At 42.7% G+C, this 13,941-nt stretch overlaps 1 protein-coding gene across 2 annotated transcripts in view; it reads left to right on the top strand.

Moving 5' to 3' along the window:
- NPFFR2 (neuropeptide FF receptor 2) overlaps window positions 1-13,941 on the top strand; it is a 333,123-nt gene that overhangs the window by 120,875 nt on the left and 198,307 nt on the right. Inside the window, exon 1 of one of the 2 annotated variants that reach the window (XM_075337182.1) lies at window positions 12,453-12,553. The exons of the other annotated variant lie outside the window; for it this stretch is intronic. Coding sequence (XP_075193297.1) covers window positions 12,459-12,553 — 95 coding nt within the window. The 5' untranslated portion in view covers window positions 12,453-12,458. Of the gene's footprint in view, window positions 1-12,452; window positions 12,554-13,941 lie in introns of those variants that run through there. 2 annotated transcript variants of the gene reach the window in all.

The raw sequence follows: 13,941 nt of genomic DNA, 5'->3' as shown, positions 1-13,941 counted from the left end.
GGGCTATTTGACTAAGAAGGAGAGTGATGGAGTGCTACGTCAGATGACCTGGCCTCCACAGCCACCAGACCTGAACCCAGTCGAGATGGTTTGGGGTGAGCTGGACCGCAGAGTGAAGGCAAAAGGGCCAACAAGTGCTAAGCATCTATGGAAACTCCTTCAAGACTGTTGGAAGACCATTTCTGGTGATTACCTCTTGAAGCTCATCAAGAGAATGCCAAGAGTGTGCAAAGCAGTAATCAAAGCAAAAGGTAGCTACTTTGAAGAACCTAGAATATAAAACCTATTTTCAGTTGTTTCACACTTTTTTGGTAAGTATTTAATTCCATATGTGTTAATTCATAGTTTTGATGTCTTCAATGTGAATCTACAATTTCCAGAGTCATGAAAATAAAAAAAGCTCTTTGAATGAAAAGGTGTGTCCAAACTTTTGGTCTGTACTGTGTGTGTATATATATATATATATATATATATATATATATATATGTTTCTCCTGGCAAAATGCAATCCTGCTGGAGCTCTGGCTGGAGAAAGCAGAACTTTGGCCTGTTGGCCTGGAGGCCTTCTGATTATCCGCATTTTCGGGCAATGCCGAACACAGATGCATTAATTAGGGAGGCATAAGGTTCTTGGTGTTCAGTGCATATGTGTAGAGAGCTGGGGCAGGATAAGGATCTCAGTGTGCTACTGGTCTTCGAGGAGAGAACTGCCATCTCAAAAGTGTGCACGAGTCCTATGGAGTAACCAGGGCTGGGAGAATGGATTTTGTTTTTTTTTTCCCTTTGAAATGCTGACTGTCAATGTAAGTTTGAATAAAATCCCTACGTTTTGAACTGTACGCCTGTGTGAGCCTTTTTACTGCATCCCGACCCGAGCAAATCTCTACTATATATATATATATATATATATATATATATATATATATATATATATATATATATATGTAGATATATATACATTGAGTGGCTTAAAAGTAGTAGTATTTTGGATTACTAGAACACGTTACATTTTTTATTCAACTTATACAGCCATATTATTAGCTTCAGTAGTTAGATTGTCTTAACTGGCACCTCTTAACCTTTAGCATTTTGACTCATTTCCTGAGTTCTTATTCAATCCTCAATGGGGACAGATAAACATGATGGTGCTATATAAGTAAGTAAAGAAAATAAATAAAGAATAAAAATACAGTGAAGAAATCAAAAGCTGTTTTTGAAGCAAAAATGCTCAAAATGCTCAAAAAGACATTCTGGGCAGCTTTTTGGACCTTCCCATTGAGTTGTATTGGAAAATATTGTTCTCCTTGAAAGTGGAAGATGCCTGAAGAATTGCCAAGGTAACTTCTTTTGTCCACTTGTCAGTTTTAGAAGCCTAAAGCAGTTAATATTGCACAATTGTTGATAGTTATTTCCGAATAAGTGGAGAGAAGAAACTAAAAAAGCTGATTAGGTATATACATTAGGTAATATTTACTATGTTATTGTGTCTCGAGTTTGTCAGTAAGTTCAGAAATTTTAAAAATGCATCAAAGTAAAATGAGTAACTCTGTGTGAAGTGTTTAGCTAGAAAGGAGGCATCACTGAAGATACATACAGCTCTATACAGTACAGGTGGGAATTATGTTATACAGTTGGCATAAGAAAGTAAGGGCAACAATCCCTGTAACTTTTCAAAAATGTCATCTTTTTGGTACCCCTGTGATATGATTGTGGGGTGTCAATAGCATTGTTATAACAGCTCAGGGCTTTGTGATTGCCATGTTTATACACCTGAGAAGCCCATAGGAAATCATTAAATGCAGGTTCAAGTAATCTAGAAATATTAAAAGATATAAAAACATTGAAAAATATTTAAAAGTTTATATAAAAACAATATTATAAATCTTTAAATTACCTCGATAAATACTGAAATCTAAAAACTAAAGAAATAACATGTTACGTACAGGGCTATACTTTCTGCTAAGATCCAACCTAATGCAGCAAGGTTGATTGGACGGCACTTGACAATATAGATGGACAATGACCCAAAACATACTTTAAAAGCAAACTAGGAGTTTTTAAGGCAAAAAAGTGAAATGTTCTGCATCAGATCTCAACCCCATTTCACATGCTTGAGACAAAACTTAAGGCAGAAAGTCCCGCAAGCAAGCAACAACTGAAGTCAGCCAGAGTAAAAGCTTGGCAAAGCATTACAAAAGAGATAACCTAGCATTTAGTTATGTCCATGGCTTCCAGATCTCAAGCAGCCATTGCCTTCAGAGAATTCTCTGCAAAGTATTACAAATAAATATTTTCTCTATGGTAAACTTAATTTGTCCAATTAGTTTTGAGCCTCTGAAATTAGGAAGTTTGGTTAAAAAATGGCTGTACGTCATACACACTCGCCGATCCCGCGCAGGCGCATTACAATACATTGATCTGTCCTGCTCAGGACAGATCAAAGTGCGCCTGCACAGGACCTCAATGCCGGAGAGTGTGTGGATGACGTAGACGCATCATGCACCCCAGCAACAGAAGAAGGAAGACGAAGATGGCCAAAAGAGGCGGCACCAGCACTGGACAACAGAGATGCCCATACAGCCCAACTCCACTGCAGCGCGACCGTTAGGTGAGTATTATAAAGTTTTTTTATGTTCTACACAGCAGCCTGGGCTCTTATATACAGCATGTTAGAATGCTGTATATAAGAACCCACTGGTGGTGGCCGCAGCTTATAGGCCGAAAAAACGGTGACAGGTTCCCTTTAAAAGCCTGGACTTCAATTGCTTCTGTGGTTTAATTTTAAATAAAATATAGTGGGCTGCAGATCCCAAATCCTTAAGATTCGATCATGTCCAAGTATTTTTGCATCTAACTGGTGAGGTGATGGCAAATGTTATGTAGCACATAAGCCTTTTGAAAGAGGGTACCAAATTTTATACGAAGGACAACTGTACAATCATTACTCAAACTTGCAAAAAAGCATAGTGAAAAAAGGAAAATTTCCCATCACCTATTTGTGCTCCATGTTGCTTTGCATTTCTTTTTACTAGGCCATACTGTATGGACCTATTCATGCTGTTTCATATTCTCTTATTAATGTGGCAGTTATGATATTTCAGCATTTTTAGAATTGTAATTGTTATATTGCCCCAAAGTTTGTTTTTGCTTTAAAACATGATTAATGATTAATAATAGCATTATGATCAGTGTTGGTGAATATGAGGTTGTTCTTCTATGATTGGTCTGAATTCACCTGATTGGAACAGGCTGATGACAGCAACAGCATCATCATCATCATTATGATCATCATCATCATCTAAAGCTTCCTATATTTACAGTACTTCACCTCCTACTTTAACTAAATTCTCATGTTTTATTGGCTCCTATTCTCTACCTTCATTCTTAAGCCTGCTTTACACGCTGCAATGTATCTTACGATGTGTCGGCGGGGTCACGTCGTAAGTGACACTCATCCGGCATCGTAAGGTACATTGCAGGGTGTGACAGGTATGTGCGATTGCGATTGAACGTTAAAACATTCATCGCACGCACATCGTTCATTTCTCTAGAATTGAACGTTAGATTGTTCATTGTACCCGGGGTAGCGCACATCGCAGCGTGTGACACCCCGGGAACGATGAACAGATCTTACCTGCATCCTGCGGCTCCCGGCCAGCAATGCGGAAGGAAGGAGGAGGGAGGGATGTTTAAGTCCCGCTCATCTCTGCCCCTACGCTTCTATTGGCCGGCTGCCGCGTGACGTCGCTGTGACGCCGAACGTCCCTCCCACTGCAGGAAGTGGACGTTCGCGGCCTACATCGAGGTCATATTGAAGGTAAGTATGTGTGACGGGGGTTAATCGTATGTGCGGCACGTTCAACAAATTGAACGTGCCGCACATACGATGGGGGCATTGCAAATTGCATACGATATCGTATGCGAGATTGCAACGTGTAAAGCAGGCTTTAGCTTGAAGTAAATCCATCAACTACAATTACAACAAATACATCACTATTTTATGACCATCAAAAGAGCTTGGCAGATAAGACAGTTATTTAAAAAAAATGTCTTCCATTACTAAAATTTTCAGTTTTCCTAATCTACCACCTCATTTTTATTGACAGAAAAAAAAATGACCTCAGAAGAAGGCTCCTCAGACGAAATGTGTAGTAATTTAATTAATTTTTGACAGTCGGATTATTATTCCACTACTGCTATGTTCTCGTGCTTTTAATATTTTTCAAAACATATTTTATTATCTTATTTTTTACCCACTCGCTGGACCTTCTTTTTCTTTCTGATCATTTTTATTAAAATTAGGTTGTGGAGGCCAGAAAACTCTCAAGTAGAATTTTGTGCAAGATTGCACTCTGCCTGGTTTGGGCACAAAAAGCAAACATTTTATTCAAAATAAAATTCTACGACTTTTGTTATACAAATGTTGGTAATATCACAGGTTCCTCCTTATTTTTGGAGAACTAAAGTCTGGGTGGTGGCATCTCTAATGAATAGTGCTCATGTGAAGGCCTGTGCACCAAATTCAAACTTTTTTTTAACAAAGTTCTTTGGCTTCTGTGACTCAATTTTTGCTACATATCCACTCCTTGATCATTAGTGTTTTGAGGGCTGTATCTTGTGGGGAACTCCAGAGTTAGAACCTTGTGCAGGCTTGGCCCCTGTGTAGAGTTGTGCACAAAAATGTAAAAAAAAATTCTATTTCTATGTCTTCCAGTTTTCTTTAGGTTTGAACTTCTTCATTTTTTACAAAAATAAATTCTTGGGGATCAATAATACTAAAGCTACTTCCCCTAGCAGGATCCCATGCAGGATTGGGCCTCTATGCAGAGGACACCCCAATGTAAAATATGTTGTAATTTATTAAACTGCTTGGTATTCCATTAATGTAATTTTCTACAAAATTACCATGTTTGATGAAGCTAAATGTGAAACGTGCGTCAGGGACTGCAGCTAGAAACAGTGCTAGTTATTTGAATTGATACATGTCTGCTTAAAGAGCACTTCTGCTTGGAGGTGATCTCCAAATAGAAGGTCTAACAGGGATTTTCCCTGGCTCAGAATTTTTCTACTGGTTTTGGGGTACAGGCTTTATCCTTTCTTACTTGCATGTTTATATACATATGCACCCTTTTTTTCCAAGCATCTAGATACCTTTTTATAATTTTGGATTTACTCACTGTGAATACAATTTTTTCTGCAATTTTTGATTTTTTACAGTTTACATTTTCTATTTTAGGCAAGAATTCTTTTGGGTGGGTTGTTTTGGTCAAAATGTATTTGACTTTTTGGTCATTTTGGTCAAAATCATTTGTCATGATTTTTGGAGTCAGGAGAAGTTCCTCAATAAATTCCTCTGTAGTATTGTATTGTACCCGTTTCCAGGATTGAAACATATGAGACTCTGGTGGTTTTTCTGTAACTATAATCCCTGTATTCACTTTGGAACAAATTAGATCCTGCTCAATACTGTAAGATATATTTTCAAAAGATGCAGTTAAATAGTTATTTTAAAAAGCAACACTTCTTTAGGGGTTTCAAATTTTCCACAATATATGGTAATTTTCATTAGTAATGGTTAATACTCTTGGTGCTACAGACAGAATCTATTGTCAGTTTCCCAGTTGCAACATCACAAATCTCCAATATATGTAGATGATTTATGTAGCAATTTGTTGGAACAAAGTTACATGAATGAAAAGGGTGATATAATGAAAATTAAAACAAACACTTTCTCTGTTTTCTATATTCATGTTACCCACAGAACTTGATAATACAGCACTGGAGTGGTGCTTTAAATCTAAGTCTCCTGACCCCTCTCATATAATCATCTGACACCGTCTTCATCTCCTATTGCTGCTGCTTTGGTCGATCTCTGTAAATTTGTGACCTGCCTGCAGCTCCAGTGTTTCACAACTCAATGCATCTCTATGAGAGCCTCTTTCTGTCTCTCATAGAGTTGCATTGAGCGCTTGTGACATAACTTCTAACTTCCAGCAAAAATGCTAGAATGGTAGTTTATGGACCAACCTTTTTGTTTTGCTTTGTCTTCCTCCCCTTTAAACCCTTCCCGACCTTTGACGCACCATATGCATCATGAAACCTTGTGCATTCCCAACCTTTGACGCACCGTATGCGTCATGGCGGGTTTCCGTTCCTGCAGTGCTGGTGACCGGGTTTACTGAAATGTCACCGGCGCTGCAGGTACATAAGGACTTGTAGTTGAGCCCGGGGGGGGGGGCTTTGCCCGCCGTGGCTACAATCGCTCTGATTGGCTTTTGAAAGTGTCACTTCCATCCCCCCCCGCAGTCTTCCGTTCCCCCCCATTGTCCGATCCCACCCCCACCTAGCCCTCCGCTCCCACCGCCGTCGGATTCTACCCCCCCAACCCACACTGACCTCCACTGCCTTCCCCAACCTCCGCTTCCTGTGATCACTCTCTGCCGGTGTCCTGCTTCTGACACCCGGCTGGTGTGAGTGACTGCTGCCAGTGATCAATCCCCTGCCCTGGTGATCACTGGGCAGCAGGGGGCCGATCACTGGGCAGCAGGGGCCGATCACTGGGCAGCAGGGTTCTGATCACTGGGCAGCAGGGGGGTGATCACCCGGACCCCCCTGCAATTTGCCCCCCTGCGATCACCCCACCTTCGCCCCTGCGATCTGCGCCCCTGCGATCGCCCCACCTGCGCCCCTACAATCTGCGCTCCTGCGATCTGCGCCCCTGCGATCGCCCCACCTGCGCCCCTGCGATCTGTGCCCCTGCGATTGCCCCACATGCGCCCCTGCGATCGCCCCACCTGCGCCCCTGTGATCTGCGCCCCTGCGATCTGCCCCCCTGCGATTGCGTCCCACTTGCGCCCCTGCGATTGCGTCCCATCTGCGCCTTTGTGATTGCGTCCCCCTGCGATTGCGTTCCCCTGCGATTGCATCCCCCTGCGCCCCGGTAATTACACCCCTGTGATTGCGTCCCTGTGATTGCATCCCCCTGTGATTGCGTCCCCCTGCGCCCCGGTGATTGCGCCCCAGTGATTACGGCTCCTGCATCTCCTCAACCCTCTCCTGCATTAGAAAGTTTCACCAAACACTTGCACATACACACGCACACTAAAATAAAGTTTAGGGTTTGGGGGGTTTTTTGCATACGCGCACACAAATGTCCTGCTCATCCCTCTGTAGCTGATAAAGAGGGAGAGGGTCCCACTTTTCTCTATTTCTCCCACTCTTCCTCCTCCAGTGACACAGACTTGACGTCGCAGGACAAGAAATCGTCCGGAGGCTGGGAGGAGAAGAGCCGGAGGCCGGGAGGAGAAGAGCCAGAGGCCATGGAGGAAGACCCACAGTAAAGTATGAGTAACCCCCAACCTAGCGCTAGTGCCCTAAACCACACACACCAAACTGAAGTACATTACACCACACTAACCTGAAATACACTACGTCAGGTTGGTATGCGGTGTGGTATAGTGTACGTCAGGTTGGTTGGTGTGTGTGTGTGTGTGTGTGTGTGTGGTGTATACTACACCACACATCAACCTGACACACACCAACCTGAGGTACACTACCCTATACCACACTGCACACCAACCTGACTTAGTGTATGTTAGGTTGGTGTGTGGTGCATGTCAGGATGGTGTGTGTGGTGTATACTACACCACACATACCAACCTGACGTACACTACACCACACACACAAATCAACCTGACCTACACTATACCACATACCAACTTGACATACACTACGTCAGGTTGGTATGTGGTGTAGTGTAGGTCAGGTTGATGTGTGTGTGTGTGTGTGTGGTGTAGTGTACGTCAGGTTGGTATGTGTGGTGTAGTATACACCACACACACCATCCTGACATACAACACACACCAACCTAACATACACTAAGTCAGGTTGGTGTGTGGTGTGGGGTGTAGTGTATGTTAGTTTGGTGTGGGGTGTAGTGTACGTCAGGTTGATGTGTCTGTGGTAAACACCACACACACCAACCTGATGAATACGAGAAAGCAAAAGGACTTGTTGTGCATATAACAGTCATAGTAAATCAGAGTCACAACCTAAGTTAATGCATATAAAAAATTATTTTTATTGTGAAATGTATAAAAACAGGTTGGATTTCCATACTATTCAATATAAATATAAATATACAGTATTTAGAAAAAACACAGGGAAACGAGGACAAGGTTGTAGCATATTCAAGCAAACATGTATAGTATAAATAGCTAGAGATAAACAGCCCATGGAAAAAAAGATCATATATCCAAATGGTAAACCATGGGGGTAGCAGGGCAAGCTTAAATGGCTGGATATATAAAGATACAGATGATTATAATCACCACTCTCAGAATATAAAGGCAAAGAGACTCCTTGTGTCTATTCAGTATAAATGGCTGCACACATAAATGCCATACAGATTTTTAGACAGGACGTCTTTAAGCAAGAGAGAGATTCAGCAATTATAATCACCACTCTCAGAACATAAAAGCCAAAAAGACTCCATGTGTCTATTAAGTATAACTGGCTGCACACATAAATGCCATACAGAATTTTAGACAGGACGTCTTTAAGTGAGAGAGAGATTCAGCCAAGTACTGCTTACCCATGTGTTAGACTAGACTCAGGAATTCATGCAGCATGTGCCCCTACGCGTCTCGCCTCAAGCTTCATGAGGGGGAAGTGAAAAGGTGAAGATACCAGTCAAAAACACACACAAGAAAAAAACCCAAAACATGAAGGGAAAACTAAAAATGATAATAAAAACACCAGTCATGATAGGGACACCTATTCAATCAGTCATAATGTATTTACCTACAAAAATGCTCAACCGCCAAAAAGATAGCCCAGAGAATGAGTGTAAGGACCATGAGAGAGGACAAAGGCAGATAAAGGGAATCTATAAAAAGGGTGCGAAGCTAAGCTTCTCATTTAATCCCTTAGGTGAAACTGTGTCAAGTCTCACGATCCACTCACATTCGCGTTTCGCTAGGGCCTTCTTATAGTCGCCACCACGTATACCCAGGTGTATAACGTCGATTCCCATAAATTTTAGTTCATCAGGGTTACATTGATGGTGAATCTTAAAGTGGCGGGGTATGGTCTTAAGGAGATGGATGTTCTTTTCTTCACGGGCCGCCACTATGTCCCTGACGTGTTCTCTGATGCGTCTCCGGAACTCACGTGATGTGAGTCCAATGTAAATAAGCTGGCAGGTGCATCTGGCATAGTATATGACATTCGAGGTACGGCATGAAATATACTGTCTCACCTCGAATGTCCTACCCCCATCTGAAGACATAAAAGTGTCGGCCCGTACCATGTTCTGACACGCCAAACAGGATCCGCAGGGGAACGAGCCCCAATTCGTCCTTGGTATATTAAAAAGGGGCTGGGTCTTAAGTGTGTAGTGACTATGTACTAGGTGGTACTTTAGATTTTTCCCCCTTCTAGCTGTCATTAAGGGTGCATTGGGGATTTTTGGACCCAGTATATTATCTGTTTTGAGGATGGTCCAATGTTTTTTTAGAACCTCTCTAATGTCCTCCCATTGATTATTAAAGGTCGTTATAAACCTTGTCACCCCTTCCCCTTTATCCTTCTTTCTACCTCCAATTAACAACTCAGGTCTCTTGGCATTTTTAGCCCGATTGTATCCATTTTTTATGGTACAATGCGAGTATCCTCGCTCTCGGAATCTAGCTCGAAGATCCGTGGCTTGTTCTTCAAAGTATTGCTCAGTCGAGCAAATCCTTCGAGCACGAAGGTATTGCCCCACGGGTATAGCTCGTACTGTAGAGGCTTGGTGATTGGAGGTAGCATGGAGTAATGCATTAGTTGAGGTCTCCTTTCTGAACATGTCAGCCTGTAGGGACCGGTCAGGGTGTATAATTAATTTCACATCCAGGAAGTCAATCTTCATAGCATGGTATTTATGGGTCAGTTTAATGCCGTGCTGATTCTTATTGAGGGAGCAGATGTAATTCTCCAACTCAATTGAGGTACCCCCCCGCAGAATCAGCACGTCATCTATATATCGTATCCACAATTGGACGGGGGCATCGGCCTGTGCGTCACCTCCAAACACCTCCCTCTCCCAGTATCTTAGAAACAGGTTAGCGTAGAAAGGCGCACAGGCCGCCCCCATCGCGGTCCCCCGCTTCTGCAAGAAGAATTTGTCCCTGAATGTGAAAAAATTGTGTGTCAGAATGAATTCTAACAACTCAATAATCAGTTGACACAACAGCCCATCAAGACTGCTCATGCTCAGAAAGTAACTGACCGCCCTCAGGCCATGTTGCTGGTCGATACATGTGTATAAAGACTCCACATCGATGGTAGTGAGTTGAGTCCCATTGTCCACGAATAGACCGTCGACCCGCCTCAAGACGTCAAGAGTGTCCCGGGCATAAGAGGGCAGCGTTTCCACCAGTGGATGCAGGTAATGTTCGATAAACTTGCAAACTGGGTCGCACATCCCTCCGATGCCCGAGACAATCGGACGTCCTGGGGGGCAGACGGGGTCCTTATGGACCTTTGGAAGAAGATAGAAGGTTGGCACTACAGGGCATTTGATGGTAAGGCCGTCTAGCACTTTCTTAGTAATAATACCCTGTGTAAAGGCTCTATCAAGAATATTATATAATTCTATCATGAAACCACTCAGGGGATTATGCGTCAGGGAAGCGTATGTCTGGCGGTCCCGGAGTTGATACCAGTATGGTATCTTTATATACCAGTATGGTATCTTCACCTTTTCACTTCCCCCTCATGAAGCTTGAGGCGAGACGCGTAGGGGCACATGCTGCATGAATTCCTGAGTCTAGTCTAACACATGGGTAAGCAGTACTTGGCTGAATCTCTCTCTCACTTAAAGACGTCCTGTCTAAAATTCTGTATGGCATTTATGTGTGCAGCCAGTTATACTTAATAGACACATGGAGTCTTTTTGGCTTTTATGTTCTGAGAGTGGTGATTATAATTGCTGAATCTCTCTCTTGCTTAAAGATGTCCTGTCTAAAAATCTGTATGGCATTTATGTGTGCAGCCATTTATACTGAATAGACACAAGGAGTCTCTTTGCCTTTATATTCTGAGAGTGGTGATTATAATCATCTGTATCTTTATATATCCAGCCATTTAAGCTTGCCCTGCTACCCCCATGGTTTACCATTTGGATATATGATCTTTTTTTCCATGGGCTGTTTATCTCTAGCTATTTATACTATACATGTTTGGGTGAATATGCTACAACCTTGTCCTCGTTTCCCTGTGTTTTTTCTAAATACTGTATATTTATATTTATATTGAATAGTATGGAAATCCAACCTGTTTTTATACATTTCACAATAAAAATAATTTTTTATATGCATTAACTTAGGTTGTGACTCTGATTTACTATGACTATTATATGCACAACAAGTCCTTTTGCTTTCTCGTATTCATTGTATGTGTCAAGGACGTGCTTCAGCGGCCATATGATAGCTGCATATGTGTTTCCACGACTGTGGTCTTTTTTGTTTATGCTTGTCTTTCTGTGTGTATTCACAGCATCCTCCACAAAGATGGATCACAAAGCCCGTGAGTCCACGTGGCAGAACAAACTCGACCAGGTGTTTAATGAGGACATGGAAGTTGTTTTAGACACACCGTCCAGGGACACCAATATTTCGATTAATAAATTAAAACAGTTGCTCAACCGCAAAACCCGGCTATGGTGGAATAAGGCCTTTCTCGAGAGGTATCTGGAGAGGGGCCTTGTTCCACGGGGCCTAAGGGTTAGGGTATTCCCCTCCTACGTCATTGAAGACGAAGATTTTAAGAAAAAATGGGAGGATTTCTCCAACTCCTGCTCAAGGGGCCATATGGGCCTTTTGGTACAAGCCAATTTGAAGTCGCTTTCTGAAATTGAACTTGAAATTAATAATATCCAAGAACATCTCATTGGCCAACTTTCAGGGGAAGCTATGTCCAGGCTAATGGAAGACCTTGAGAAAGAATATCAAAAGTGGGAGAAAGAAATCATTGCCGCAAAAACTAAAAAATATAAGAGGGATCTTGATGACTTAAAGAGTGGCATGGTTTACCGGTGGAAGTCCTTCGGTCAGTCTAGGAAGAGGCAAAATTCAAAATCACGCTCAATGTCATTTTCGTCTTTGTCATCTATAGAAGAAGGGACATCTAGGCGCCCTAATCCTCATACGTCCTTTGGTGGTCTAGTTGGACTATCCAAGAGACAATTAAATCAGGGTGGAGTCAAACGTACTATTACACCACCTCAAACTGTAGAAAAGAAAAAGACGAAAGGACGAAATCTTGAGGTAATAAACCTCTCTGATGTGATATTGACTAAACCTCAGATTGAGGTTTTGAGTCTTGGTCTGAATTTTGCTCCTAACTATGACTTTAATTTCTTTACAGTAGTTAAGGACTTGCACCTCTTCTCCCGGAAGCTAGTATTGAAAAAATTACATGCCAAAAGAAGTTTGGACGTATCTCCCCTGTCTGCTGCTGAAGTGGAAGCGATCTCCATTTTGGAGGAGTTGGATGAATCTTCCCCACAAACGGTAGGAGGCCAGATAGTCAATTTTCCTACTTCCATATATCCTCGTTCCACCACTTTCCCCCCCTTTTCTATCTGCCCTGAGGTTGAGATTTTTTGTAAGTTGGTCTCCGAGGATTTGAAACATCTGACCAAGAAACATACGAGAGATAATCTCACCCCAGACCAACGGAGAGCGTTGAAAGAACTTAAAGATCTTGATGACATCATTATAAAGCCCGCGGATAAGGGGGGGAACGTGGTGGTGTGGCCTCGTTCCATGTATGAGAAGGAAGCCGGCCGTCAACTCCGGGACCGCCAGACATACGCTTCCCTGACGCATAATCCCCTGAGTGGTTTCATGATAGAATTATATAATATTCTTGATAGAGCCTTTACACAGGGTATTATTACTAAGAAAGTGCTAGACGGCCTTACCATCAAATGCCCTGTAGTGCCAACCTTCTATCTTCTTCCAAAGGTCCATAAGGACCCCGTCTGCCCCCCAGGACGTCCGATTGTCTCGGGCATCGGAGGGATGTGCGACCCAGTTTGCAAGTTTATCGAACATTACCTGCATCCACTGGTGGAAACGCTGCCCTCTTATGCCCGGGACACTCTTGACGTCTTGAGGCGGGTCGACGGTCTATTCGTGGACAATGGGACTCAACTCACTACCATCGATGTGGAGTCTTTATACACATGTATCGACCAGCAACATGGCCTGAGGGCGGTCAGTTACTTTCTGAGCATGAGCAGTCTTGATGGGCTGTTGTGTCAACTGATTATTGAGTTGTTAGAATTCATTCTGACACACAATTTTTTCACATTCAGGGACAAATTCTTCTTGCAGAAGCGGGGGACCGCGATGGGGGCGGCCTGTGTGCCTTTCTACGCTAACCTGTTTCTAGGATACTGGGAGAGGGAGGTGTTTGGAGGTGACGCACAGGCCGATGCCCCCGTCCAATTGTGGATACGATATATAGATGACGTGCTGATTCTGTGGGGGGGTACCTCAATTGAGTTGGAGAATTACATCTGCTCCCTCAATAAGAATCAGCACGGCATTAAACTGACCCATAAATACCATGCTATGGAGATTGACTTCCTGGATGTGAAATTAATTATACACCCTGACCGGTCCCTACAGGCTGACATGTTCAGAAAGGAGACCTCAACTAATGCATTACTCCACACTACCTCCAATCACCAAGCCTCTACAGTACGAGCTATACCCGTGGGGCAATACCTTCGTGCTCGAAGGATTTGCTCGACTGAGCAATACTTTGAAGAACAAGCCACGGATCTTCGAGCTAGATTCCGAGAGCGAGGATACTCGCATTGTACCATAAAAAATGGATACAATCGGGCTAAAAATGCCAAGAGACCTGAGTTGTTAATTGGAGGTAGAAA

This window comes from Anomaloglossus baeobatrachus, chromosome 1 (assembly GCF_048569485.1).
Source record: "Anomaloglossus baeobatrachus isolate aAnoBae1 chromosome 1, aAnoBae1.hap1, whole genome shotgun sequence".
NCBI lineage: Eukaryota > Metazoa > Chordata > Amphibia > Anura > Aromobatidae > Anomaloglossus > Anomaloglossus baeobatrachus.
This window is presented reverse-complemented; position numbering and strand designations above follow the sequence as displayed.